The sequence below is a fragment of the Neolamprologus brichardi genome, chromosome 20, assembly GCF_056152115.1.
Source record: "Neolamprologus brichardi isolate AB-2024 chromosome 20, ASM5615211v1, whole genome shotgun sequence".
NCBI classification, from domain to species: domain Eukaryota; kingdom Metazoa; phylum Chordata; class Actinopteri; order Cichliformes; family Cichlidae; genus Neolamprologus; species Neolamprologus brichardi.
In genome coordinates this window covers 27338995-27364636 of record NC_142123.1, presented here as the reverse complement: position 1 = coordinate 27364636, position 25642 = coordinate 27338995, and the positions used below count along the sequence as shown (strand labels likewise).

General features: G+C 39.2%; 3 protein-coding genes across 3 annotated transcripts; all 3 read right to left on the bottom strand.

Annotated features, from left to right (window-relative positions):
* Nucleotides 1-2783: 2783 nt before the first annotated feature.
* LOC102786184 (thyrotropin-releasing hormone receptor) lies at nucleotides 2784-5953 on the bottom strand. Its single transcript, XM_006794305.3, has 3 exons — nucleotides 5904-5953; nucleotides 4042-4874; nucleotides 2784-3173 (listed from the first exon to the last, which is right to left on the bottom strand). Exons 2-3 carry the CDS (start codon nucleotides 4816-4818, stop codon nucleotides 2784-2786), a joined length of 1167 nt encoding a protein of 388 aa, XP_006794368.1. The 5' UTR covers nucleotides 4819-4874; nucleotides 5904-5953.
* A 2134-nt stretch (nucleotides 5954-8087) lies between these two features.
* Nucleotides 8088-10396, bottom strand: ocstamp (osteoclast stimulatory transmembrane protein). Its single transcript, XM_006794088.3, has 3 exons — nucleotides 10280-10396; nucleotides 8525-9533; nucleotides 8088-8438 (listed from the first exon to the last, which is right to left on the bottom strand). Exons 1-3 carry the CDS (start codon nucleotides 10315-10317, stop codon nucleotides 8088-8090), a joined length of 1398 nt encoding a protein of 465 aa, XP_006794151.2. The 5' UTR covers nucleotides 10318-10396.
* A 2459-nt stretch (nucleotides 10397-12855) lies between these two features.
* Nucleotides 12856-24836, bottom strand: slc13a3 (solute carrier family 13 member 3). Its single transcript, XM_006794089.3, has 13 exons — nucleotides 24359-24836; nucleotides 23483-23748; nucleotides 22956-23134; nucleotides 22256-22325; nucleotides 18995-19174; nucleotides 18769-18894; nucleotides 18542-18634; nucleotides 18333-18437; nucleotides 18124-18221; nucleotides 16742-16854; nucleotides 16209-16370; nucleotides 14554-14691; nucleotides 12856-14475 (listed from the first exon to the last, which is right to left on the bottom strand). Exons 1-13 carry the CDS (start codon nucleotides 24464-24466, stop codon nucleotides 14293-14295), a joined length of 1821 nt encoding a protein of 606 aa, XP_006794152.1. The 5' UTR covers nucleotides 24467-24836; the 3' UTR covers nucleotides 12856-14292.
* Between the last annotated feature and the right edge of the window lie 806 nt (nucleotides 24837-25642).

Sequence of the window (25642 nt, the reverse complement as noted above, 5' to 3'; positions counted from 1 at the left end):
TCTTGCAGTGCTGCTAGATCCTCCTACTGAAGAAGGCACAGATATGGCCTGTCAAGTTTGCCAATGAACACCTAAATGATTTACAGAAATCGTGGGAGGAAATACTGTGCTCAAACACAAATCAAACTCTCTGGGATCAACACGACCTGCTGTGTTTGGAGAAAGAGAAATGGTGTTTATGACCCAAAGAACACCACCCCCACAGCCGAGCATGGACGTGGAATCGTTATGCTTTGGGGCTGTTTTTCTCCTAAGGGTAGAGAACAACATCAGCTCTCACACTTAGGCACAATGGATGGTGTCATGTAACATAAAATCTTGGATGAGACCCTCTTTCCCTCTGCCAGAACACTGAAGGTGGGGCATGGATGTGTCTTTCCAGGATGATAATGACCCAAAACATACCACCAAGGCAACAAAGACGTGGCTAAAGAAGAAAAAATTCTAAACCCTTTTGAAAATCAGTGGATAGGACTGAAGCTTTGCCATTTAGCAAATGGCAGCCAAGAAACATAAAGGATTTAGAGAGTTTCTGTGAAGAATAGTGGGTCAAAATCCCCCCTGTGATGTGTGAAAACCAGGTGACCGACTACTAGAAGTATCTTTCCGGCGTGCTCGCCAATGCAGGTTTCTCCATCAAGTAGGGTTTTGCTTGGGGATCAAATACTTATTTCACTTTTAGTTCATAAATTTTTTTGTAATGCATTTTTTCTTGATTTTTGGTTGATATTCTGTCTCTCTCCATTAGCCCTCTCAGGCTCAAATTAAACTTTTTGTTGCTAATGCACAACCAAGTCCTGCAACTACTGCAAAAAAAAAAAACAAAAAAAAAAACTAGGGACTGTTCATTTCTTTGTGAGCAAACGAGAACAAATTCAGCAGGGAGTCAAATAATTAATTCCCCACTGTACTTGTGAATCAACTTCACAAAAGCAAATCTACATTAAATCCTTATTTTCTAAAATAAATGCCTGAATAATATGGTAGGGATTTATTTTAATTCAACACACAGAACTGTCATAAAGATAATGAATACATTTAGATGTGTAAAGGGGATTTGTTAATCCCAGTTCACAGGGCAACACAAGCTTGTTTACAAAATTACATAGCCAAGTACAGAATAGATAAATGCAATATATGCAAAACATCTGTAAATGTTTAATACATGGGCCTCACACTGGTTCTTTACATACTAAGTGACAAATGGACCTGCATATATTTAGGTGCAAAGACACGCCGTGATACAGCTGGCAGCACACCACAACAATAAGAAGATAAGGGAGAGTGCAAACGTGTTGATGCCAATTAGCATCACAATATTTATTTAATACTGTTGCTTGTTGTTACATTTCCTTTGGCTGTATTTTAATGTTTCGAATCAAAACGGATGTGTTTGCCATCAGGCTTTCCATGATCATTACCTCTTTCCTGCAGGACTGAAAAAGTAATGATACAAACATGTCCTGCATAAAAAAATCCTGTGTAGTCTGGAATAATTTTGGTGGATTGATGAGGGGATAAGATTTGCTTAGTTTTTAGCATTATACGTTAGTCTAAATTCAGGGAAGAGACGATGAGGGTTAATGGGATATAAAGAAAAAAGACTTTGCTACTATGTAATGCTTGAAACACTGAAAGTTGTCAACACTTGTGCAGGAATTCAAATATTCTCGCTTCATGGACCTCTAGTCATGTTGAAATTTGGATGGAATGGAAGATATACTTGCACAGTCTGAAATGCTCAGTGCCCACAGATAGAAGTAAATTTTAAGCTGTCTTTGCAGTTGTTGTCTGTACTCTTTATATTATCTTGTTTACATGTAGTAAATGTAGTCCTTTGTGGGGGAAAAAAGAGGAAAAATAATGGACTGTGGTGTGTGTGGATCATTGGTGTTGGTAAAAAGTGTGATTTATCACAAAGCATAGGCCACTTCAGACTGTTCAGCACACTAAGAGCAGAAGTGCAGTTGTTATTAACATTTGTAGAGCCATGTATCGCAGAGGCTTAGCTGTAGAGAACGAGCTCTTGACACAACTAGTTACAAAGGCTGGACAATGTCTTGAGGCAAGCTACGCACTCCAAGCATGCATTACATAAAATCCCCAGTGTGTCTTAAAACAAAGCATTTGGAAGAACAAATACATTTTGTTTAGCGCACATTGTAACAAGAGCAGCTGGAGACTTCATAGCTCCACCAAGACTAAAAATTTCCTCCACGTCATGCGTAAAACGAATCACTGAAGGATATGTGGCTGCAAATGTTTTGTGATATTTTCTCGATAACATCAAGACAGTGTCTCCCATTTTTTTTCTTAACTCAATTCGATATGTATTTATGAAGATATGATCCAAAGTGCTGCGATAAAGAATCCTTCCAAAAAGTCCTGGATCTTGAGCATTTCCAAAAGTTAATAACTTCTAATTTGGGCCTTGCTCCACCTCTGGTAAAATGCAAATCCATTTGTAACATTTTGAGTAATCATGCAATCAAACAAACTGAATCAATCACATAACCTCCTTTGGCGAGGTAACTGAGATCATGAATGCTTGGGCTAACAGACTCTACTGATATTTACAACATAGGTGTTACAATGCTGTTTCACAAAGTACCACAACTATTAAACCACACGTAAAATGATTTCACAGTAGTTATTTTTTAACAGGTGCAAATAACAGAAAACCTAAACATTGTCATAATTAATTTATCATGCACCCACAGCCAGTAACAATGGACCGATAAAACACGCACAATCACTGAAACGCTTCATTTCTTCAGGAGAATTCACGAAGAAATGCTGAGAGCTTCATCATCTGTCATGTTGGACCTGTGGGTGATGTGATAACTGACTTCTTCTTGCTCTGTGACCGGTTCATTGCACTCATGGGTCGAATTCTTCATCACACTGTAATACATCGGCACATTGTACTCGGCCTCCCTGTGGCCCCAGTGGCACTTGCAGAGCTTTTTAAATGCAACACGAAACTTCTGAGACATGAGGTTATAAATGATGGGGTTGATGGCACTGTTGGTGTAGATGCACATCCGGCAGAAGAGCAGGAACCAGGTGTTGTGGTACGGCGGGTCAATGAAGGAGTTGACCACTACTAGCGTTCGGTAAGGCATCCAGAGCAGAGCGAACAGGATGACCACAACAGCCAGCATCTTTGTTATCTATTGAGACAGCAGAGGAAGGAAATAAGGAATAACAATGAGGAAGAATACAATTATGTGAATTATCTCAGCAGACATACTGCATGCCATGACTCAGAGTTTACTGTCAAGTGAGTGTTGTAGAGGATGCCCAATATGAATCCATGACGCACATAAATAGCTCTAAGGCTGTACATAAGGACAGGATAGGTCAGTTTGCAAACATGCTTGCGGTGAGAATAAAAGACCCTGTCAACCACAGTGAGAAAGTCTGCTATCACAGAGAGCCAAATGATAAATAATATGTTGATATGAAGATCATAGCACTCAGTTTAAGTCCTTGAAGACATTCATAGTGTTTACTTTTGCTAATTAGCCCTAAAGACATTTGTTAATTAGTCTCATCAGTGAAAGCTGACGGGTTGTTGGTACCTTTTGGCTATGAACAAATAATTTGGACAAATGAATTTTGATCAATTGTTTCCTTAGGCTAGATGAAAACATAATTGAAGAACAAAACAATTACAGCCCACCTCGAGGGGGATGTGAGTGGCCAATCCAAATGTCATGGCAAACACTAATAGTTCTATTAGTTCACTCAAAACTACAAAGGTCAGGTTAGCGGGGATGGCAGAGACTGGTTTCCTCCTCTGGGAATACTCAGCGTGTTTATGAACTATCTTGTCAGGCTGTTGAGTTATTTAACTGTGGTATAGTCAAACCCATCCACAAAGCCACTTTGAACCCAAACAAGCACCCTATTAGGACTGAGCCTAAATCTGTTTTGACATTTAAAAATGGATTTTTATTCAGAACCACTCAGAAAACCTTTTATTACTTTTATTTCCTTTTCCCTCTAAGCTTCTTGTCTTTATAACCTTAGCAGTACCTGTTTTCTTGCAGAGACTGCACCCTTGTTGGCCTTGTTGGTGGTACTGGAGTGCCCCTGGTGAACTGACCCGCCTCCGGCTCGGTCGTTAAGATGCGAAGGCAGAGGGCTCATGAACAAAATTCTGGCAATGAGCCCATACAGCACAGTGGCCACAATGAGAGGGATCACGTAAAACAGAGTGAAATCTAGGAAATAAATTGGCATGTAGAGGCTTCTGGAGACACGGTAGCCACAGGTGACGACCACCCCGTTGGTATAGACGGTCTCATCTGTGTCCACTAAAAAGAACCACATCGTGCAGTAGAGCGAGGTAAAAATCCACACTCCAGCTATGATTCTCTTGGCTCGGGAAACAGTACATATGAACTGTGCCTTTATGGAGTGACAAATAGCAATGTATCGTTCAATAGTGAACGCTGTGATGGAGCAGGATGACACGTTGATGCCCAGGTACTGAAGATAAGTTATACACAAGCATCCCGTGTAGCCATATATCCAGAAGGCTACAACATCAGAGATATTAGGCAGGCCTGCAGCCAGGAGCACAATGAGGTCTGCGACAGCCAAGCTGACAAGGTAACAGTTAGTCGGGGTCACCATGTGTTTAGTGCGTAGAACAACCAGCACCACCATGATATTCCCAGCAATCCCAACTCCACAAATGAGCATGGTCAAAAATATCGTTATGACTTGTTCTTCAAGAGGGTTCAGAGGCATTTCTGTCAGATTTACAACCCGACTGACATCCTGAAAGGTGGTTGTGTTGTTCTCCATCTTGCTCAAGTCCAGCTGCCAAAATTCAGTTAATCTTCAGGGGCAAAATGGGAATCCTCAAGGCAAAAATGTGGAGAAACAAAATTATTAGACAGCAGTTTTGCTTGCAGGGTGTTCAATATTACAATTCTTTTTGTAAAAGCCTTTAATTCTTGTCTAGATTTTAAAAAAGTGTAACACTCCCTCTCCCAGCTACAGTTTAAAACCAGTGTACGGATGCACCTTGATTAAAAGGGGCATGTCATAAGAATAATTTAAAATTAGTAAATAAATAAACAAGAAGTCAAATTTAAACAACAGAGACTGCCTGAAGGTTTTCTGGTGTGACAGCCTAAATGCAACAAAATATAATAATACATTATAAGATGAACAAACATAAACGTAAATAAACAAACATGAGCATAGACAAATTGCTTTTGTTAAACAATGACCTCAGCCAATTAAGCTAGTTTGGGTTAAATGAGGCATTTTGTTAAGGTTACACTTTTTAAATAACAATACTGTGTGAAATGTTTAGTCTAGTGCTTTGTTGATCCATTTACTCACTTTAATCTCCTCCCTATATGGACTCCTGTTGTCACACTTCATGAAATAACTGTAGCAATAAAAGTTCTGTAAACGATAATAGATTTTAAGAAATAGTCCTAACAGCCATCAATGCACACATTAAAAGCAGCAACTTGATTTAAAAAGGTGCTACAATTATGCTTCTAAAAAGAAAACTCCCATCTTCATAAATGCTAATGTTGTCCTCATTCAGTTCATTATTAAACACTGATTTTATTCAATGCTTGGATGTGATAAAAAAAAAAAAATGTAACCCTCAAAACTGAAATGATTGTTCTCCTCTGCATTAAAGGCCATCATGCACACTAAATCTATAATTTCCAGCAATTTGACCCTTTAAAAACATCTCACAAGGTAATGCTGCAATATACATTTAGGGTGATCAAAAATGTGAGGCTTTCCCAGTTCTCCTACAAATGCCGGACTCTTCGGGAAGGAACAAAAATGCACGTTCGGATTTGATTTAGTTCAGGGAAACAAAATAATGAGATGATAAAGGGAAAAAATTGGCAGCTTACCATCATTTGTGAAAGGCAGTACCCAGGTGCAGTATCCTAGGAAATATAAGTGACTGCTTAATCCTCTTTCAGAGTTGCTCCAGTCGCCCACATCTGTCTCACTCGCTCTCTCTCTCTCCCTCTCTCTCCTTTCCCAATATACTCCTCCCTCCACCTCACACCATTATATCCAAACCCACCTCCTACAGTCACCATCTACAAATCAATTTCATCTTACCATCCAAGCCCTGAACATCATGTCAGCTTCTGTGGCCATAACCCTGTAATTACTGAAAGAACAGCGCGGGCACCATGCAATTCAACACACCATCCACTGGAATGATTGAACATGCAATTAAAATAGCACTAATTGCTGTATTAAGTACAGCCTTTGTGGACACCAGATGTAATTTAGTTAACTCTTCTCCTTGTATAATTTACATTAAATTCTCCAGTTTTCTAAAGTGTGTAGAATTAGAATAATTCTTCTCCCCAGAGGGACAAACAGACACAGACATCCTAAGATTAAGAGTCTTGCTATTCCCAGGATGCACATTTGGGAACGCTTTTACAGCTTCTGCCATTATACATGTGTGGGTAGAGCTGATATTGTTAAATTGTTGCACTCCACATAGCAGAAAAAATGATAACACTGGTCATCCACAAAATCAGAAGTGATTGAAAACAGATTAAAAAGCTTTTTGACCCTCTGTCTTTGGACAAGGCTGTCACTGAGAATACTAATGCATGCAGATTCTTGGATTTTCAGTCTGCAGACTGCGTGTAATGAATATGTAACAGTGTCAAAGAAGAAAAAAACTTACAGAACAGGTAATTTTCTGATTGAACTGCTTCATGTTATGAAAGCTTAATGAGGATTATAGTTAGTGTGTTTAGAAGCCCACATGTCAAGTCAAAGGTATCAGTCAGAGTTTATGAAAAATATACATAAAAGGATGATAAAGTGATTTATTTTATTTTGTTTTATTTACTATAACACAGGAGCAATAACTCATAATATCAGACTAAACATGAATAATTTATTATTATCATCTCTACGCTGCTGAGACAATTGTGAAGTGGCCAAAAGTCACGAGTAAAAATAGACAATGAAGAAGTCTATTAATATTCTGGGATGAGGTCTTAAAATAAACCCTCACAGCCTCATGGGAATTTAAAGCAGGAGCATACTGATATGCAAAAGAGAAAGGAAATAGGGGCACTGTGATTAAAATAAGCTGACGAATCATTGGACATGTGGATGAAACAGATTCCTTTAATCTATTAAAGATATTCGGGTCAGTACAGTGTTCCAAAAACTGTAAGATCCGACCTGTTACTGTTCATTTCCTGACAGGAACTACTACTTCTTATTAGTCTTTGTCCCCAGCTGTCCAAAGCACCATGGTGGCATCTAGTGGGGCTGAGTGGTAAAACAACAACAAAAAAAGGCTAACTCGCAGAGAAATAAAAGAGAACACGGAAAACATTGCTCTGTGATGATATCATGGGGGGGAAAAAGTTACCAGGCGAGTCTCTGTCCAAAACAAGATGCAGATTCAGCAGAAGTGTTGGTGCATCGCTTTGAACCACAGGCGGGAGGTTTGAAGAGGTGTATGTTGAGTGTTGACTCGCTTACAGAGGAAAGGTGTTATAACTGTGACTCATACACAGGATGCACTGTATTCAGTTTACATTTTGCAAAACAGAAACAACGAAGACCACCGAATGATACAGACATCAAAGAAAACAAGAAACAGTGTGAGCCCTGTGAGCCAAAAGGTCAGGATTGAGACAGCTCTGTTATTTCTACTCTTGTTTGAAGTCGTTGAACAGCCTTAATACGACACAAATACACAGCTCTGTGGGCATGAACCTTTTGTTTGCAAAAAGCCTCAAATTAAAAAACAAAACAAAAACTGAAGTTGGCTTTGATGGGTGTGAGTAGGGATAGAGAATAAAGAGAGGGGCTGCACCAAAGCCCAGTATAAGATAACTTTTCGAACTGTGAATCAAACAAAGCTATTCCATTAGAGTTTGTAATTAAAAGGCTAACAGGACAGATCATACCAATATACAAAATTACACATCCACACAACTTTGGTTACATCACAAAGTGAAAGTACCACTAGATAAGCTGATCCAAATGGTCTAAACATGCAACCCATTGTCATAGCAGTCTATTCATTAGCTGGTACATGTCATTCAAACTTGCACATGAACAGAAATGTGCCCTTTTCTGTGTTTTTTATTTTGCTTCACATGCATTTTCCTCATCAAGTAAGCTATTCTCTTCTCCTCCTGCTTTCTGAAGAAGGATGCAGAGATTTTTCTGCGTAGCCGCCTTGCATAAACCTCAAGGAAAACCAGAAAGTAGCTCATCAGCCAGAGACATCCCAGCAGGAGTGTGACTCCCAGGTTTGGAGCTGAAGTTGTCACATCACAGAGAGATGGCCCAGGGCTGAAATTCCACTTGTAATCCCTGTGGAAGTTTACCAGCTCCCGTTTGATGCAGGATTGTGGGATAATACAAAACGCAGGGGGGAACCACTGAACCTAAAAGGAAAAACAAATTTATAAAAGACTCCAAAAAGCCAAAAAGAAAAAGAAAAAAAGATTAAATTGAGCAAGTGCTGTCTTACCTTATAATTGACACTTATAACAGCAGATGTAGGTGGAAAATCCAGCAACCATGGCACAATCATCTGAACTATATAGTACACAACATGATCCAAAACTACTATTAGGGTTATTGCAATGAAATATAAAGTCACCACAATCAGTGATAGGAAACAAGAGGAACATTCCTGACTTATTACTTTACAGTTTTCAAGATTGATTTTATTTTTAGCTGGCCTTTCATTAATTGGCATTTTTTGCAAGAGCTCTTTGGAAATGTACCCATTATCAAAATGAACTGATGTCAGATAAGATTTCAAGTAGCGTGCAGATTCAGCGATCAGCAGTGCAACAAAGACGGCAGCAAGAATCCGGTTTGACAGCAGTTTGTATTCTCTGAGGAGGTTCCTGGCATGTGAGAAGTTGACCTCTATCTTCCCAATTATCTTAGTAAACATGCTTTTGACATCTGACACATCAATATGTGTGTAATGATCCAAAGTCCTTAAGTTGGTAACAATGCTCAAGTCCTCCCACTTTACTTTGATGGCTTCTTCAACAAGGTCTGTCTTGGCTTTGTTCAAAGGTTCAGATGAGTTTAATAAAGTCTTTGCAAAACCCTCAGCAGTGCATTTCAGGATGCGTGCCACTGCCCCCACATTTACTGTGATATTAGGGATGACATTCAGCACCAAAATCATGACAGAGGCCGTGATGAGGAGTTTCCGTCCTTGTTTGGTGCAGACTGTAGGAAGAATCATTGTTAGCACACAGCGCAGGGGATGACACAGGAAGGAGACCAAAAACATGCTCACGCTGTAGATACTGACAGTTTGAACCGACGCTTCGTAATCATATCTCAGACTCTTTGACAGCCAGTGGTGAAGCAAGCCACCAGTAACACAGGCAAGTGTGAAACAGAGAGACAGCAGAGTGAGGATGTCCCTGCCTGCAGGAGAAGGTGCAGAGTAAACGTCCCAGAGGTATGACAGCAGAGACGTTAAGGCCTGTCTGCAAGATCCTGCTCTCTTTCTGAGGATAAAACAATACAACACTTTCTATTTAGAATATTTAAAGATTCAACGGAGAAGTGGCTCTAAGCATTTCTTATTAACACTAAACAGTGCAGAAGTATTTGTCCCCTTTCTATTTTTTTTTTTCGCATAGTTGTCTCATGTTTCAGATGGTCTAACAAATCTGAATATTGGATAAAAACAACACAAACAAATACAAAATACAGGTTTAAATGATAATTTTACTTATTAAAGGAAAAAAGGCTATTCAAACCTACCTGGCTCTATGTAAAAAAAAAGTAATTTCCCCCCTAAATCACAAAATAACTGATCAACTACATCTTTTGGAAAGCTTAAATCCTCCCACCAGCCCTGAATTGTTAGTCCAGTTGAATCAAGAAATCACTAAACTAGAACTTGTCTGACAAAGTAAAGTAGGCTAAAACATCTAAAAAAGCAACACGTTATGCTCAATCTATAGAAACTCAAGATCAGAGGAGAAACAACAACATCTATAAGACTAAAATATTGAAACATATGCTAAACTAAAACATTATTTTTTCTTCTGTCTGCACGTTACAAAAAACCATGCAACTATTTTTTCCCTATTGTGTTATTTTACAAATAATGCATTTTCAATGCCTGGGTTTGTAAAAGACACAGTGGAAAACAAAAGTTTTGTAATAATGAGATAATAATCATAATAATAATAATAACAGTTAATTATAAATAATTTAAATAACAAAAAAATAGATCAACTCCTACCTGACAAGCAAAACAAAATTTTCTGTGATCATCTTCATCCTCTCTAAGAAATTAGGAGCCTGGGAAAATAAACAGGAAGTGTTGGTGGACTGTAAAAGCTAAAAAGGGGAACTTTGCGCAACAGTCACTGTCATGTTGGTTGCCTACAAGTTCCACGTGGGAAAATAAAAAAGATAGTCCCTCTGCATCTAAACCACACATGACACAAAATCATATGGAGAGCATGACACACTCGTAAGCCCTTTGTGGCAGGTCACACTAACCAAAGTGCGCTTTCAGAATGATTTGATGATGGTGACACTGACAATACAAGTAACAGAGCACTTTGCTTATAACTCCTCTTCTAAACTGAAAATAGTTTAGATGACATAACACTTTTGTGTGTCATCTTTCCTCTGGTTTGTCATCTGAATGTAGTTTAAAAGGTTTCTACCACTGAAAATTACTTTCTGTCTTGTGTCAACTGATCTTGGGTGCTAAGAATTAAGAATATAATCGAGAATAAGATATATTAAGCAATTATATCTAGCAACAACTTTAGCTCTTGAATGGAGGCAAGAAATCCATGAAGGTGGGTTTGTTTTCTCTTTTTTGTCCAATTGAACATCAGAAAACATCAGAATTGCTTCAAGTTTAAACAAATAAAAGCTGACATTCAGTAACCACCTTGTGTTTTACGTTTTGTCCACTGCGTCCTTAGTTACTCGGTTTGGTGGAAGCAATGCCAAAAAAAATCACAAGGTTCCTGGGAGGACCCTAAAACTGCAGACAAGCTAATGTTACATCTTCAATCCGTAAGCCTTGTTTATTTACCTACCAAATGGATTATAATTTTCACACAGGTCTTGAATACGTAGGAAGTCTATTGGCACTGTGTCTTGGGATTGTTAATTTGTTGCTTGGCCATCCTGGCTTACTTTTGTTACACCAGCTCCAGGAAAGCACACCTTGTTTTAGTTCCCTTTTGGACTCTAATAGGAACCGTAATGTTCACTCTGCTATAGTCAATAAGAGTATAAACTAGTGTTGAGACCGCAAACATCTAATGGGGTCAAACATTCGAAGGAGATTGAGGCTATTTTTCCTTAGACTTCCTTTGGAACCAGGTGAGTCAGGTGAACATCAGAAAGAATTCAGGTTTAAGGGACTGTCATGTTTAAATGGGCAAAGGGACTAAAATCCAAAAATCCAAAGAAGAATAACAAATCCATGAGACACCACAATAAAGGACACCTGACACTATTTATACTGAAAGACACATAGGGGTAATCGGCAGAAAACAATTGAGTAGGCAGGAATAAACTAACACAAATGAATTCAATTCTAATCAATAAACCTAAAGGCAGACAGACACCCTAAAAACAATAAAAGTTTAAAAAGATCATAAGAAGTCAAAACTGAGTCAGGACTCAGGACTCTGATGGATAATCGGTGCTGGCATATCTGTTTGTAATGAAAGCTGTACCCATGGCTCCCAAAAGCCTTCCTCAAAGCCTACTTTAACTTATTCGGCGCGATATGGCAGCCTCGCTTCTGTCAGTCTGCCCCAGGGCAGCTGTGGCTACAACCGTAGCTTGCCTCCACCAGTGTGTGAATGTGAGTGTGAATGAATAATGGCATTGTAAAGCGCTTTGGGTGCCTTGAAAAGCGCTATATAAATCCAATCCATTATTATTATTATTATTCAAGTAAGCTAACCTGTCAGCTGTGCACACAGTGTGAGTTGTTAGAGAAGATACACAAAATACTTAATTACTTATAGTGGTAAAAAGGTAGGCCTATTTATTTTGAGTCTTAAATACTACTACTACTAATAATAATGGATTGGATTTATATAGCGCTTTTCAAGGCACCCAAAGCGCTTTACAATTCCATTTTTCATTCACTCTCACATTCACACACTGGTGGAGGCAAGCTACGGTTGTAGCCACAGCTGCCCTGGGGCAGACTGACAGAAGCGAGGCTGCCATATCGCGCCATCGGCCTCTCTGGCCAACACCAGTAGGCGGTAGGGTAAAGTGTCTTGCCCAAGGACACAACGACCAGGACAGAGAACCCGGGGCCAGAACCCGAACCAGCGACCTTCCGGTTACAGATACGCTTCCCAACCCACTGACCCACGGTCGCCCTAACTGGTTACACTAACTGGTTTTTGTTTCAAATTTTATGAATAACACACACAAAATAAATAAAAGCATCAAGTCACAGTTTTGAATCTGCTTTGGGTCAAAGGTTATTTGCCTGTAACCTTTGTATTTGTTGTACAAATTAGTACATTTGGTTACGGTCTGTTAGCTTTGGATAACCTTTCTGATTTCACATTTAAACACTACAGACCTTTTGCTGTGGCAACGCTTACACTGAATAACCACCACATTACTGCACAAGTTAACAATTGTTGGGGCATGTGAGAACACCAAGCGAACATTATAAGGAATTTTGTGCTTTGTGCTGTGTGCCTATGTGTGTGTGCAGGGGCCGCAACGTTCCAGCAAGAGTTGAAAAAACGTTCCTGATACAAACAGGGGAACTCACTTAAAAAAAAAAAACAGTGCATAACAAATACATAAACAACATCAAGTTACAAACTGGCTTTATTTATGACAGCACAATATATGAGTGCAGATCACCATGTAACAAAAGTTACACATTCATTAGTCAAGATTCATAATATAATAAAGGAAATGATTTAAAATGTTGTTTATGTGGTATGGCTTTAGCAGTGTGCCATGTGAAACATAAACAAGTAACAATCTTTTAGTGATTTTAACCATAATATATACTTTAAAAAGTGTTATTCACAGTCTCATTCCTTCTTCCAGCAGAGGTCAGCCTGTAGTAACGATACAAACAGCACACTCTGCAGTCTGACTGATTATTTAAAAAATATAAAACACTCTTCAGTGCTCAAAGCATGTGTTTGAGGTTAAATGTTGCTCTAATTCAGTTTTAAGAAAGCAGAGAGTAAAATACTTCAGCAGTTTTTAAACTTAGCAATACATCAACTCTCATTAACTGAGTTCATGTATTGCTTCATTGTCTTTAAAATGTAACATTTTTGTACCAAATCTGTTCACAGCTTAAAATCTAGACCTTTGAGACCCTAAAAAGGCAGTCAAATATATATATGATAACCTTTTCAAAGCATCATTAACAGCTGGAAAAATGTGTTTTCTGGCTGTGACAGTACAGAAGCAATTGTAGTGATGAATTTATCTACACTCATCATAGGCATGAATGTCATGGTAATTTTGAGCTTTTAATGATTTCTTTGAACTAGACTTTTTAAAGGGTGGAATGACTTCTACAGCATCTTTTATGAATATAGGTGCACAAGGGACTAATAAAAGTTATCTCATCTTAAGTTTGAATTTACTTTGGATTTTCTCTAATCCACAAGTCAAAAGTATATGTACAGGCTCAAATATATAGACAGACAGATGTACAATCCCCCTCCTCCCCCTCCAAATGCCTCCGATGCCCGTCCTTTATGTTGTATGGTGTGTTCATGTGCTCTCTGTGCTGCTGTGTTTTTTTCTGTTCTCAAACTGCCCTCCTGTAGGAGCTCAGTCTGGGTGGAGTTCTTTTTTCTCCCCATCTTCCCAATGTGATGTATGTGAAATGTATGTACGGTTGGAAGGAGTCAATTTTCACAGCATATATTGCTTTAAAGTTGCCACCTAGTCACTTGTGGACATTTCAGGTCCTGGTTGCCTAGGTGACCCACTACTTTATTTATGTCAATCAACAGTATTCTTCCCTGTCATTGGTAGATGTCTAATGACCAAAAATCCCAAATATTCCAATGAAACATGTATGCTGTGTAATCATCCCACCCATTAAAATCTCGAATTCAAAGAAATCATTAAAAGCCCTAAATTACAGAGACACACATGCCCACGATGAGTGGATGTAAACCTCTGATCACAACTGTATCTACTTCAGTTTTTCCTCCCTGCTCACTCTTCTGGTACTTCTTCTATAATAACTTCTTGCTAAAATCTGGTGTGTGGTCACAACGTGGCATTAAGCGACTGAGCCACAGATAAGTGTGCATTGGTCACAAGAGCAGACTTGTTAAATGGGAGAGCCCATTCAGGGTAAGTATTCAAATTAAACATGGCAATGCCCCACGTATTCATTGCCAGAGTGACTGACAGGATACCCAGGATGTTCATCACGAAGCCAGTTTTCACCTGAGGAACCAGAAATGGAAAACAAAAGCTGTAATTTTGTGTAATATTTTCAAGGTCAAGACCCAATGAGGATCTTACCATGTCTTTCACCATAAGGTGTCCAGATGCGAAGGCAATTGAGTTGGGTGGTGTGGACACTGGCAGCATGAAGGCGTATGAACATCCTACTGTGGCAGGTATCATGAAGTACAGAGGGTTCACTGAGACATTAATAGCCTGTGGAGGGAAAAGATGTTTATGACAGGATGTATAAAAAGGCCCATTATGCTTATTTAGAGTGAAAATCCAGAATCTTAAATTTAAAGTACAGTAAGGGGACAAAGGTGAAAAGAACATTCATTAGTCATTTGGCAAAGGCAGCAAAATACAGAAGCATAAAAGTTTTATATACTTCATTTTGGAGCAATACTTTGCAAAAACAGATAATACAGGAGCTGGGTTTGCATGGCTCTCTGCAGCCAGAAGTGCAACAAGATCATATTCACTGGAGTTCAATTAACATATAATATACAAAATTAGTTAAAAAAAATTAAGAAACTAATTAAGAAACTAATATGGGCTGTAAATGCAATAACAGTCAATCAGTCCATTCTTTTATTGTGTGCTTTAGGAGGCTAGCCTACAGATTGTTTAAATCCTAAAGCCTTTACTCATCACTGACTACATTTCTGAAAAATCATGTTACAGTACTGATATGAACTAACTATGTACAGAATAGTTACTTTTTATTTTTTATTAAATGCTAGCGTTAACGTGATCACATGTTCACTCTATATAATTATAGACTGTATATCAAGATGGAGGCAACTTTGCTAGTTACAAAACAATTGTATTGGGATCTGCGGGAAAATGGATGTTTGTCTCCCTCGATCTATAAACTCATTTAACACTTTGTTGATGGGTTTGTGGTCTTAATCACTAGTTTTAAGTCTTATTGTCAGCGCCACCCATTGTTTGTAACTTCCAGTTTCAAAACAAGATGATGATGGCCAAAATACTCAGCTCAAGGATGGGAATTCAGTAACCAGTTAAATAACAAATAATAACACCACTAATGAAGGTACTGCAGAATGGGAGAAAAATAAAAATATAGGAAATGCCATTCACTTGTTATCCCCATAAGATAAATGTTTTACAGCTATTCATCTAGTCTAGAAATAAATTATTATTTTAGCACGTGTACAACTTCAAATACAGTAAAAGCAAAATGTGTGTTGTGCCTGTTTGTGTTTGTAAAAACAGCTTAGCGTCCTAAAGTTTAAACCTAGCCTATACAATTATATGCTATTAAGTGGTTATTCTTCCTGTGTAGCCATTGTCTTGGAGTACTTAAGCTCCAGATAATAATTGTCTAACAAGAGTTAATGTCCAACAGTCTACAAACATAAGAACATCTATTGCAAAAGTTTAACAAGACCAGTAAACCTCTGAGTGACATAAAGGACAAGGTCGACAGCAAAACGTGTTCACCCTTCACTTTGACTTCTTTATCTTGTAAGACAGTCGTCCAGTTTGTTTCCCTGATGGTCGTCTGTGTCAGTTTGATTGCATTGGCATGGTGCAATGAGTTTGTACCTCACACAGGTAAACTGATATGTGAAGATATTTTTCTCAGCTAAAATATAACACAGGAATAGAAAAAAAAATCTGATGATATACTTTCACTTTAATTTCGCATACAGTCTAAAACTGTATGCGAAATTGTATATATTTAGGTTGTAGACCAGCCTTACCAGTTCAGCAATGACAGGTAAAAATATGATAATGGTGGCAGTGTTACTGGCAAACTCCGTGAAACAAGCCAGGAAAGCAGTGATCAACATCACAGCTGCAGCAGGAGGGACTTGAGCCAAAGGCTGGAGGTGGCCTCCCATCCAGGACGCGAGTCCAGACTCCTGCAGAATGCCACGTGACAGAGGTGAAAGGTTGAAGATCAAATAACAACATAATAAACCAAAACAGAGAACTTGAATCAAACAAAGCACTGACAACCGGAGGAGAGCAGAGACACATTTTAATAAACAGACTTAGTAGACTTTAACTTCCTCCATTTCCACTCTAAACTATAGAGGTTTAAAGAAGCATTAGTAAGCAAGCTGAAAATAACAGCTTCCTTTGGTATTTTGGGGGAAATGGTCCCAAAATATTTGCTAAAAAGTTGGATGCCACCATAGGCACCACATAGCAGTTTTAACTTAGCACAGAGACAGGAAACATTGTTCGTGTATTATATGTATTACATACATATTATATGTAGCATCTTTACCTCACAAGCTTTGGCCATGGCAAAGCCGCCTCCAAGCAGCATAATGATATTCCAAGGAACCGATTCCTGGACTTTTTTCCATGAAAGGAGAGGCACATAAGGAGTGTTTAGAGCTGAGGAAAAATGTGAGATAAAACAATTAGAAAATGTTTATCATGTGTAGAAAAATGTAAAGGCTGTTGTGCACCGATACAGTGTGAGATTAAAATCCTTAAACTTAATTGTTAACCTTATAATGAGTAGTAAAAGATTCTGCCTCAGTATAACATCTCTATTCCTTACTTTATTTCTATTTTCCTTTTTTAGTTGCTTTGTCTTTATCTTGTAAAAAGTTTGACTTGACCCGGAGAGCTCTGCACAAGAATTCCAATGTGCATGGACTGTTGGTCCTGTGCTCAAATGGCAAATAAAAATCTTGAATCTTGAATCTTAAAAAGGCGGAAGAAGTATCTCTGGGTTTAGGGTTGTGGTGAAGAACACGTTAACATATGGATGAGTTGAAAATCAAACTACCACCAAACTGCTTAGCAGCAAACCATATAGTCTACCATATAATATATTTGGCATGTTAACATACACATCTTAGTGCTTTCTACCAAATATTCTTTTGTAGTTTTACCATATTTTTGTATTTATTTGCTCTATTTTTAGTTTAATGAGCTGAAAGTCCTACTCTGTTTGACATAGAGTGAACCCACTCTATTCGAATAATGTGACCCTCAGTGACAGATGAACCACATGGCTTGCTTTCTTTTCCAGCATCAAGTTGTTTATTTGACCAGCTGAACATAACATAAGCACTCACTCACTCACTCACTCACACACACACACACACACACACACACGCTTCTCCATTTTAGTGGATGCTGATTCGCATTTGTATTCACATTTTGGAGTTAACCAAATCAATAAAATTATTTCCATAAGAGGTTTTTTTGTCCACCAAGAGAAAAAGATTCACCAGAATTTGATTATTAAATGGACGTTTCAGGCATGTAGCTACAACACGAGTAATCCAAAATACAAGTACACAAACACACAAAGAAAAAAACCCAAAGTGTGTCCACATAGCTTTAAGAGATTATTCTAATCACAGAAACAGAGAAACTACAGTCTCACTTTCAGACGGGAACTTTCCTCAGACTCTCTAATCTATATTATTAACATTCCTCAGCTTAATTTCTGTGTTTTGCAAAAGCTGTTCTAGAAACAGAGACACAGAATCTTTGAATTTTCCACAAATATCTGGTCTTAGATATTAACTTTTGACTTATCAAAGTTGTAATATTGCGACAGAAAATCCTATATATGGTAACAAATAGAACTGAAATGAGACAATGATGCCTCATAAATGGCATTTTAGCAGATATGCTATCACTAACCTTGAGGGTCGGACCACCATCTCAGGGAAGGCTTTTGTGAAGGAAAAAAGAACAATATAGACACAATGATGACACCGGTGACTGCATCCGAAACGTACCTGAAGGACAGCAAGACGAGCACAAAATAGAAATGGACACCTAATAGAGCACAGAACCAGAATACAATGTGCTAGCTTTCGTACAAGGTTTTAAAAGTCAGCTTCTCTTACCCTTTTTTAAAAAACACAGACCAGCCGGTCACAAACTTTGGATCCCTTGTGAAGAGGAGAACGGCAAACAGTACAAAAAAGAAAGAAATGGCTCCCTCTGCAAAGCTGAAAGCATGAATGCAGAATAAGAGTAAGTCAAAGACTATGTCCTAGAAAGTTTTCATCCAGCATCTATTGCATGAGATTTCAAGACATACACGAGTCCTCACTTTATGGGCCCTAGTTTTCTGTAATCTTCCTTTATCAGTGCCTTGGCTCTGGCTTCTGCCTGGGTTCTCCTGTCTTGTTTTGTGATGCACAATCTGCAAAAAATTGAACACATGATGTAAACATTGTCTCTCATAAAATAAAAACCTTACTCATGGAATGGTCCAGTTTTTGTATCCTGTAATGCCGATGGTGTTATTGAAAAATTTAGCAAGAAAAGATACACAACCTTGTATTCAATCCTCCGTAGAGAAATGCAATCCATAGCCATCCCAAAAACAGGAAGAGGAGCATGAGTGGGAAAGCAAATGCAAACCAAGAGCCAAAATTGATAAGATCACAGTCTGGAAAGTAGCTGTGAAAGACAAAATTATAACTGTTAAACACACTGAAACATATCAGTTCTGTGTCTGAATCCGCATTGTTTAAATGCTACACAAAAACAAAAGAGTTACCTTTTCAGCTGTCCAATCAGAATGAGGTTAGGTGCCGTGCCCGTCAGTGTGGCGGTTCCTCCGATACTGGCAGCATAAGGGATACAAATCAAAAACCCCTTCCAGACTTTGAGCTGATACTGCGCCTCTGCTCGGCTCTCCTCAGCTGTCCTCGGGTCCGTCAGTTCTGGTGTATCAGTCCTTTCAGAAACATTATTTTACATAAAATGTGAATTATTACAGAGTTTGCACAGCTGGATATTACTCTTTAGTTTGTATGTCAAAATGAATCCGCAAACTTCATATGTGTTAGCTTAGTTTTGTATTTCACAGTCTGTAAAATGTAAAGCTCAGTAATTAAAACATAAATATAACACAGACAAAGGGAATGATGCCTGCACTATGAAGCAGGATTTGGGGCTTAGAAGGGTTACTTAAGGGTTAACCTTGTTGTGAAAGCCTGATTGAAAGCAGGTCATGTTCACAATCAGAGATCATCATGTACAAAATCACTGCCTCCTTTCCTGAAAAATGCACGGGCTTCAGTGCTTAGGTAACAGCATGTTCTAGGACTAGAACATTTAATTATTAAGTTCTTCTCTTTCTATGATGAGCCTCAGTCAAGATAGGTCTTTAAAAGCAGCTTTATTCCTCCTTTTTACCTGTTTGCTATAAGCAATTGAAAGCAATCGTATTGTTCTGTAAACCTAAACTATAGTACTACAACACTGAAACAGGGCACCTAACCATAAGGCCAAGAAAATTTATCAATCTGAAATCTTTTTTTTGGTTTTCATCTGTTCATTACGGGTCAGTTAACACTGCCTGGGCTGAAGATGAAAAACTAAGGCAAAAACTCTTAGATGCACATGAAACAGCATCGCCTGCTAATTTAACAGAACATATTTATAGTTACAGTCAGGTCCTCATATTTTAATGACATAATTATGTTACTTATAAGTCTGTTGACTTGCAAGGTCAGCATTTATATGACACTTTTTCAGTTTTGCATTCCACAGCACCGTCATATTCATGCAACACTTTTTAATACTACACTACTGTACAGAGCTTTTCTAATATTATAGTTTGTCTTTGCAGTTCTGCTGTAAGTAGACCTGTCCACATGTCTTCTGTCTGGCTGTGTATATGCCACTTCTTTCATATAACACCACAAAAACGTGAACATCACACCACTCTCTCATCTAACATGATATCAGGGTAAATGATGCTAGAGAGGAAAATATATCCTGGGTATTTTAAACTTGCCCTATATTCATAGCACTAGCACCTGGATAGTTTCTTGGATTTTGTTGCCATTAGAACTACATCTACCTCATTTCTAGTCTTCGCAGTAAGCTGTCACAGTCCTGGGTCATTTTAAACCAGCATTTTCAGTTCTTATATTCCTTTGTATTATGGGTTGTATTCTGATCCTTTTGTCATGCTTTGTTTATTAGTATTATTCTTTGTGAGGGATTAGTTCTTAGGTTGTGTCTCTCGTTCAGTATAAGTTCAGTTCAGTGTCAAGTCTGTGTCTGTTTCTTGTTTTCCGTTTTATTGTGAAAGGTTGTGCCTTATCTCAGTGTGTCTAGCTTTTCTCCCTGTGTCTCGTTAGCCCATACCCTCCCAGCTGTGTCTCCCTCCTGTTTTCCATTCCCTGATTACTCCCCTGTGTATATAAGCCCTGTGTTTCTGTTTCTAGTGTTTCGTCTCCTGCTCCAGTTTAGTATTTCTTTTCCAGTGTTTCAGTCCTCGGTTCCTCTGTTCAGACTTTTGTTTGTCTTTTGGTGAGTTTAGTTAGTATGAGGTATTTTTAGGCTGGGAGGAGGAGTTGCTAGAGCAGCTGTAGGATTATTGCCGGGCCGTAATTCATGCTGGGGACACTCCCAAGAGACTGATTCAGGTAGTGTTTTTTGATGATTTCCTGTCAACTACAAGTTTTCCCCCCGAGTTTTCCGGACATCAGTGAGCTGTCTCGAATCATAACAAAACTAAGAGCGAGGCTCTGTTTTGGATTTTTTGGCATTGGTGGCCCCGGCAAAGTAGACTCAGCCACCCTCTTAGAAACCCTCGCTGCTTGGTATTTTCAGTCTTTAGCCCTGCCGTCAATTCCGTCATCTTTCCAGTCCATAGCTCAGTCACTACCTCAAGCCCCTGTAGCTCACCTAGCCGCCCGGCCTGCAGCCCAGTTAGCCACTTCTTCACCTGCTAAACCTCCATCACAATCATTAGTGCTGCCCGCAGCTCAGTAACCAGTGTCCTTTGCTCTCTCGCTCTCAGCTCTGTTAGCTGCCCAGCAGCCACCTTCTGCTCAGTCGCCACCTTCGGCTCAGTTTCCAGTGTCCCCGTTGCCTGTAGCCCAGTTACCCGCCTGGCCGCCAGTGCAGTCATCTACTCCATCACCTACTCCACTCTCACCACAACCGTTTCAACGGCCGCCAGTTCAGACTTCAGTTCAGCCCCCTAGCCTGCTGTACTCTCACCCACCTGGTTAACCAGTGGTCTCAATGACCTCTGGCCCTGCATCTACCTCGTACGCTGGGGCTTCTGGAGAGCCTGCCCAGCCGTCACCCTCTGCTAAAGGGTCTGAGGGGCCCGTTCAGCCTCCTGTCGTCGCTGGAGGGTCCAAGGGATCCGTCCAGCCTGTTGCGCCGCCGCCTGCAGCGCCATTCTCGTCTGGTCCAGCTTCGGCCTCGCCCGGTCCTGCGGTTGCTACGCTACCGTCCAATGTACGTCCAGCCCCTTAACATTGCCGACCGCCTTCCAGGCCACTGGCTGGGCGTCGTCGCCGTCGTGGCCGGCCTCCGGACCAGCTCTGTCGCCGCCGCCGCTACCTTCCGCGCCTGAGTACCCTGTGTTTGACTTTTGTGCTGTCGGCCTCCGGGTCGGCTTCCTGAACTTTTTGATTAGTGGACTCATGGTCGACCCAGTGGGATTTGTTTTGAGTAATTCCTGTTCTTGGGCTCCTTGTGTTTTATTTCTTTTCCAGTGTTTCAGTCCTCGGTTCCTCTGTTCAGACTTTTGTTTGTCTTTTGGTGAGTTTAGTTAGTTCGAGGTTTTTCAATTTTCAGCAATAAAGCTGCGCTTTAAGTTTCACTTCCGTGTCTGAATTCTGCATTTTGGGTCCACCACTCTGCTTGCTCGCCTGCCACGCAGCCAACCATGACATAAGCTAAGCAAAGCTCAACATCTATTGTTTGTGCAATTATTTATCAAAGACATCAGTGGAGTGAAATGTCTTTAAAATAAAAATATAAAACAAAACACAAAAAGGCTTCTTACCCTTCTGTTGCCATCATTTGTTTTTCTGTTGGCACTGAGGGCAGTGAATGCAGCTTTACACTAGACTGACCTGCAAGAAAATAAATCAAATAGATTTTGGCAGTTTCACATGTAACCCTGAACCCTAACTTACTCAATCTTCAAAGTGTCCAAACATGAGTTAAATTGTGAGTTTCAGCTCTTTTACAGTTGTGTACTTTTGTTTTATTTAATAGCTGACTTTGAGTCAACAAAGCCCCCTTAATCAATTACTACTTCAGGATTGACTAACTTGGTGTCAGATAGTTCATTGGAAACACTGCACAAAGTTCATATGTTAGATTATATATTAAAGGCTCTTGGTTAAAGTTAAAACCATGCAATAATCATCTTTCCAGAATGAAACATTTTGTGAAGAGACACGGTTGGATGATAAACGTTCAACCTGCCTTCAATGAAATTTATGTTCCTGTTCATTTGAGGATGAAGGGTTTAATGTTCATTCGCCCCTGTCACAATGCCCTTTGCTGCTTGAACGACTATGAAGACAATAAGACTGAATTAAACAATGTTTTGGTTCAGCCAAAAAAGATTTAAAATTGGTCAAACGTTTTCTCTCACTCATAAGATGATCACTTTCATTCAGTATATTATTTAAGATGTAAATTTCAGAGAAAACCTTGATTTGTCATCATTATAAGTTTGAAAACTGACAGCGTACCATTTATTACGACATTCTCGTGATCCTCGACAGACTTGCACTTTTGTTTTAGGGTTTCCAGATCACCAAACAGGCTCTCCAGGATGGCATTTGCGATAGGGAGCATCATGGCTGTTGTGGCGGTGTTACTGAGCCACATGGACAGGAAGGACGAGGTCAGCATCATTCCCAGTATGAGCCTGGAAAAAACATTCAGTCCACAATCTTAAACTCAGTAAACAACCCTAAGTATGAAAATAAAAATAATTAAAAGATGTAGTTCTGTGCAAAAGATTCAGACATTTATATGTTTTATTATTATATCCCTCCCTGTTGCAGAATTTTCTGAATTAACTATCTACCATATTTTGTGACAATGTTATTTAAACAGACGTGAAAAGGACATGTAGGGTGACTTAGGTATTTCTGGACAGCACAGAGGTCCACAACACAGGGAAATAAAATAAGTTCCAGGTATTACTTAAAATGGGATAAATACAGAATCCTCATCAGCTTTAAACTGCCTTCTGATAAAGTTATTTTCTCACCAGGCTGGTTTTACTCCAACAATACTGAGGACCTTTAGGGCTATTCTGCGATGCAGGCCCCACTCCTCAATCGATGATGCCAACACAAGGCCGCTGAGGAAGAGAAAATTGGTCTCGATGAAGTACTGAGGGCAGATTTTTTTGGCTGGAAGAATTCCCAGTGTTGGGAAGAGGCAGACTGGAAGCATGGCTGTGACAGCAAGAGGGAGGGCCTCCGTGCACCAAAACATAGCCATGAGCACCACCACGTAAAGACATTTTCCCTCCTAAAAAGATCAGAAACATGTCAATAATATTTGTGCAATAATACAAAAAAACAGCTAAAAAACAAAGCAAAGACTTAACAAGAAAAAAGAAAGCAGAGTACACGTTATGTTTTCAGTAACTTGTGTATCCTTCACATTATATGTGTTTCAGAGAGACAACATTCATTTTTACATCGTTAACATGAAAGCATTAACATAATAATCACTTTTTAGTTTTAGATTTGCGTTATTGACTCTTTGGCTGAATCAGATGATTCACGGAGTATGCACAAACAGTGAAAATACTCCCAGCAAAAGCTTTATTGTGCTTAACCAAGAGTAAAAAGCATTGAGGTTGTAGTGACCCTAGAAGCTGAGTGTTTTTAGCATTATTGACTAAATTTATTACTTAAAAAATCTCAGTTTATATAAGCACGTCTGTAAGTTTCTGATTAATCAAAACAAGTATAAAGATGGACCAAACCCTTTGCGAACTAGTCTGATTTTAAACACATAAATCTCCTGCTTGCACCTGTGTTATGCATTTATAATAGGACAGCCGTGCTTTCGTGTGTGTAAGTTTTTTGGAAAACAGTGGATGCATAACTGTGGCACAAAAAAATGTACTCACCTTCTCCGGTAGAGTAAAAAGTAAAGGCAGAAACACGAGCGGAGTGAGCACAAGGATTAGCTGTTTGTGGACGCACCACAGCTTCTTGGACAGTACGGATATTCTCATCCCTGGCTTGAAGTTGTGCTCAGTTTAGGAAACGTCCAGACTGGCTGAGAGCAACCTGTGAGTCAGCACTTTGAAGCCCGTGGCTGAGCATAGAGAAGATTAACCACACGCTTTGCTACTGGTTAACTCCTCCTGTGATGGTGTGTTAAATGGGATAGTCGACTTACTGCCAAATTTCCCAACTGAATGGACTCTTGCATGACAGGAGTGAGGTATCTTCAGGGGCAGAGATGGAAATGTCACCGCTCATACGTTCATTTTAAAAAGTACCCTGCAAACTGCCGGACTGCAAAAATAACCGCAGTAAAGTGAGCCGTCATTTGTGAGCCGCGGTCAAGCCAGCCGCTTTTTCTCCGCCGCGTAAATTTCCTTGCGCTTTTCCACCAGTCTTTACGGTAGCGCCTTTTCGCTTTATATCCCAATTGAAAGCCTTGACCCGCGCGCACGTGCACGCGCGCGAACAGTCACGCGCGCACACACATGGAACAGCCCAATACAGTCAATACAATTATGGAAATTTCAAAATTTCATTAAAAATCATCCTTAGTAGTTGAGGTCCAACTTTCAACACATTCCTTCTTTGGGACACCTTCTGTACCTCTGTACCAAATATCATCCAGATTTACTGTAATATTACTCAAAAATTAAAGGACATGTATATTGAATTCAATACACTTACTTAAATATTGCATCATATTCAAAAATTCATTAAAAATCATCCATAATAGTTGATGTCAATATATTATTATATTATATTATATTATATTACTCAGAAATTAAAAGAAACTTATATTCAACGCAAATTTGCAAGTTTCAGCCAGATTTACTGTAAAATTCCTCAAAAATTAAAGGACACTTATATACAATTCAATACAGTCAATACACTACAATTATGGAAATTTCAAAAATTCATTAAAAATCATCCTTAGTAGTTGAGGTCCAACTTTCAACACATCCCTCCTCTGGGCCACCTACTGTACCTGTGTGCCAAGTTGCATCCATATTCACTGTAATATTCCTCAGAAATTAAAGGACATTTATATTCAATTCAATACAGCCAATGCACTACAATTATGTAAATTTCAGGAACCAGGTGAGGATGAGGATGGGAGCAGGGCTGAGGCAGATGAATGCTGCTGTTGTAGTGTTTCAAAGCGGGCGAAGAAGCTGTTTATT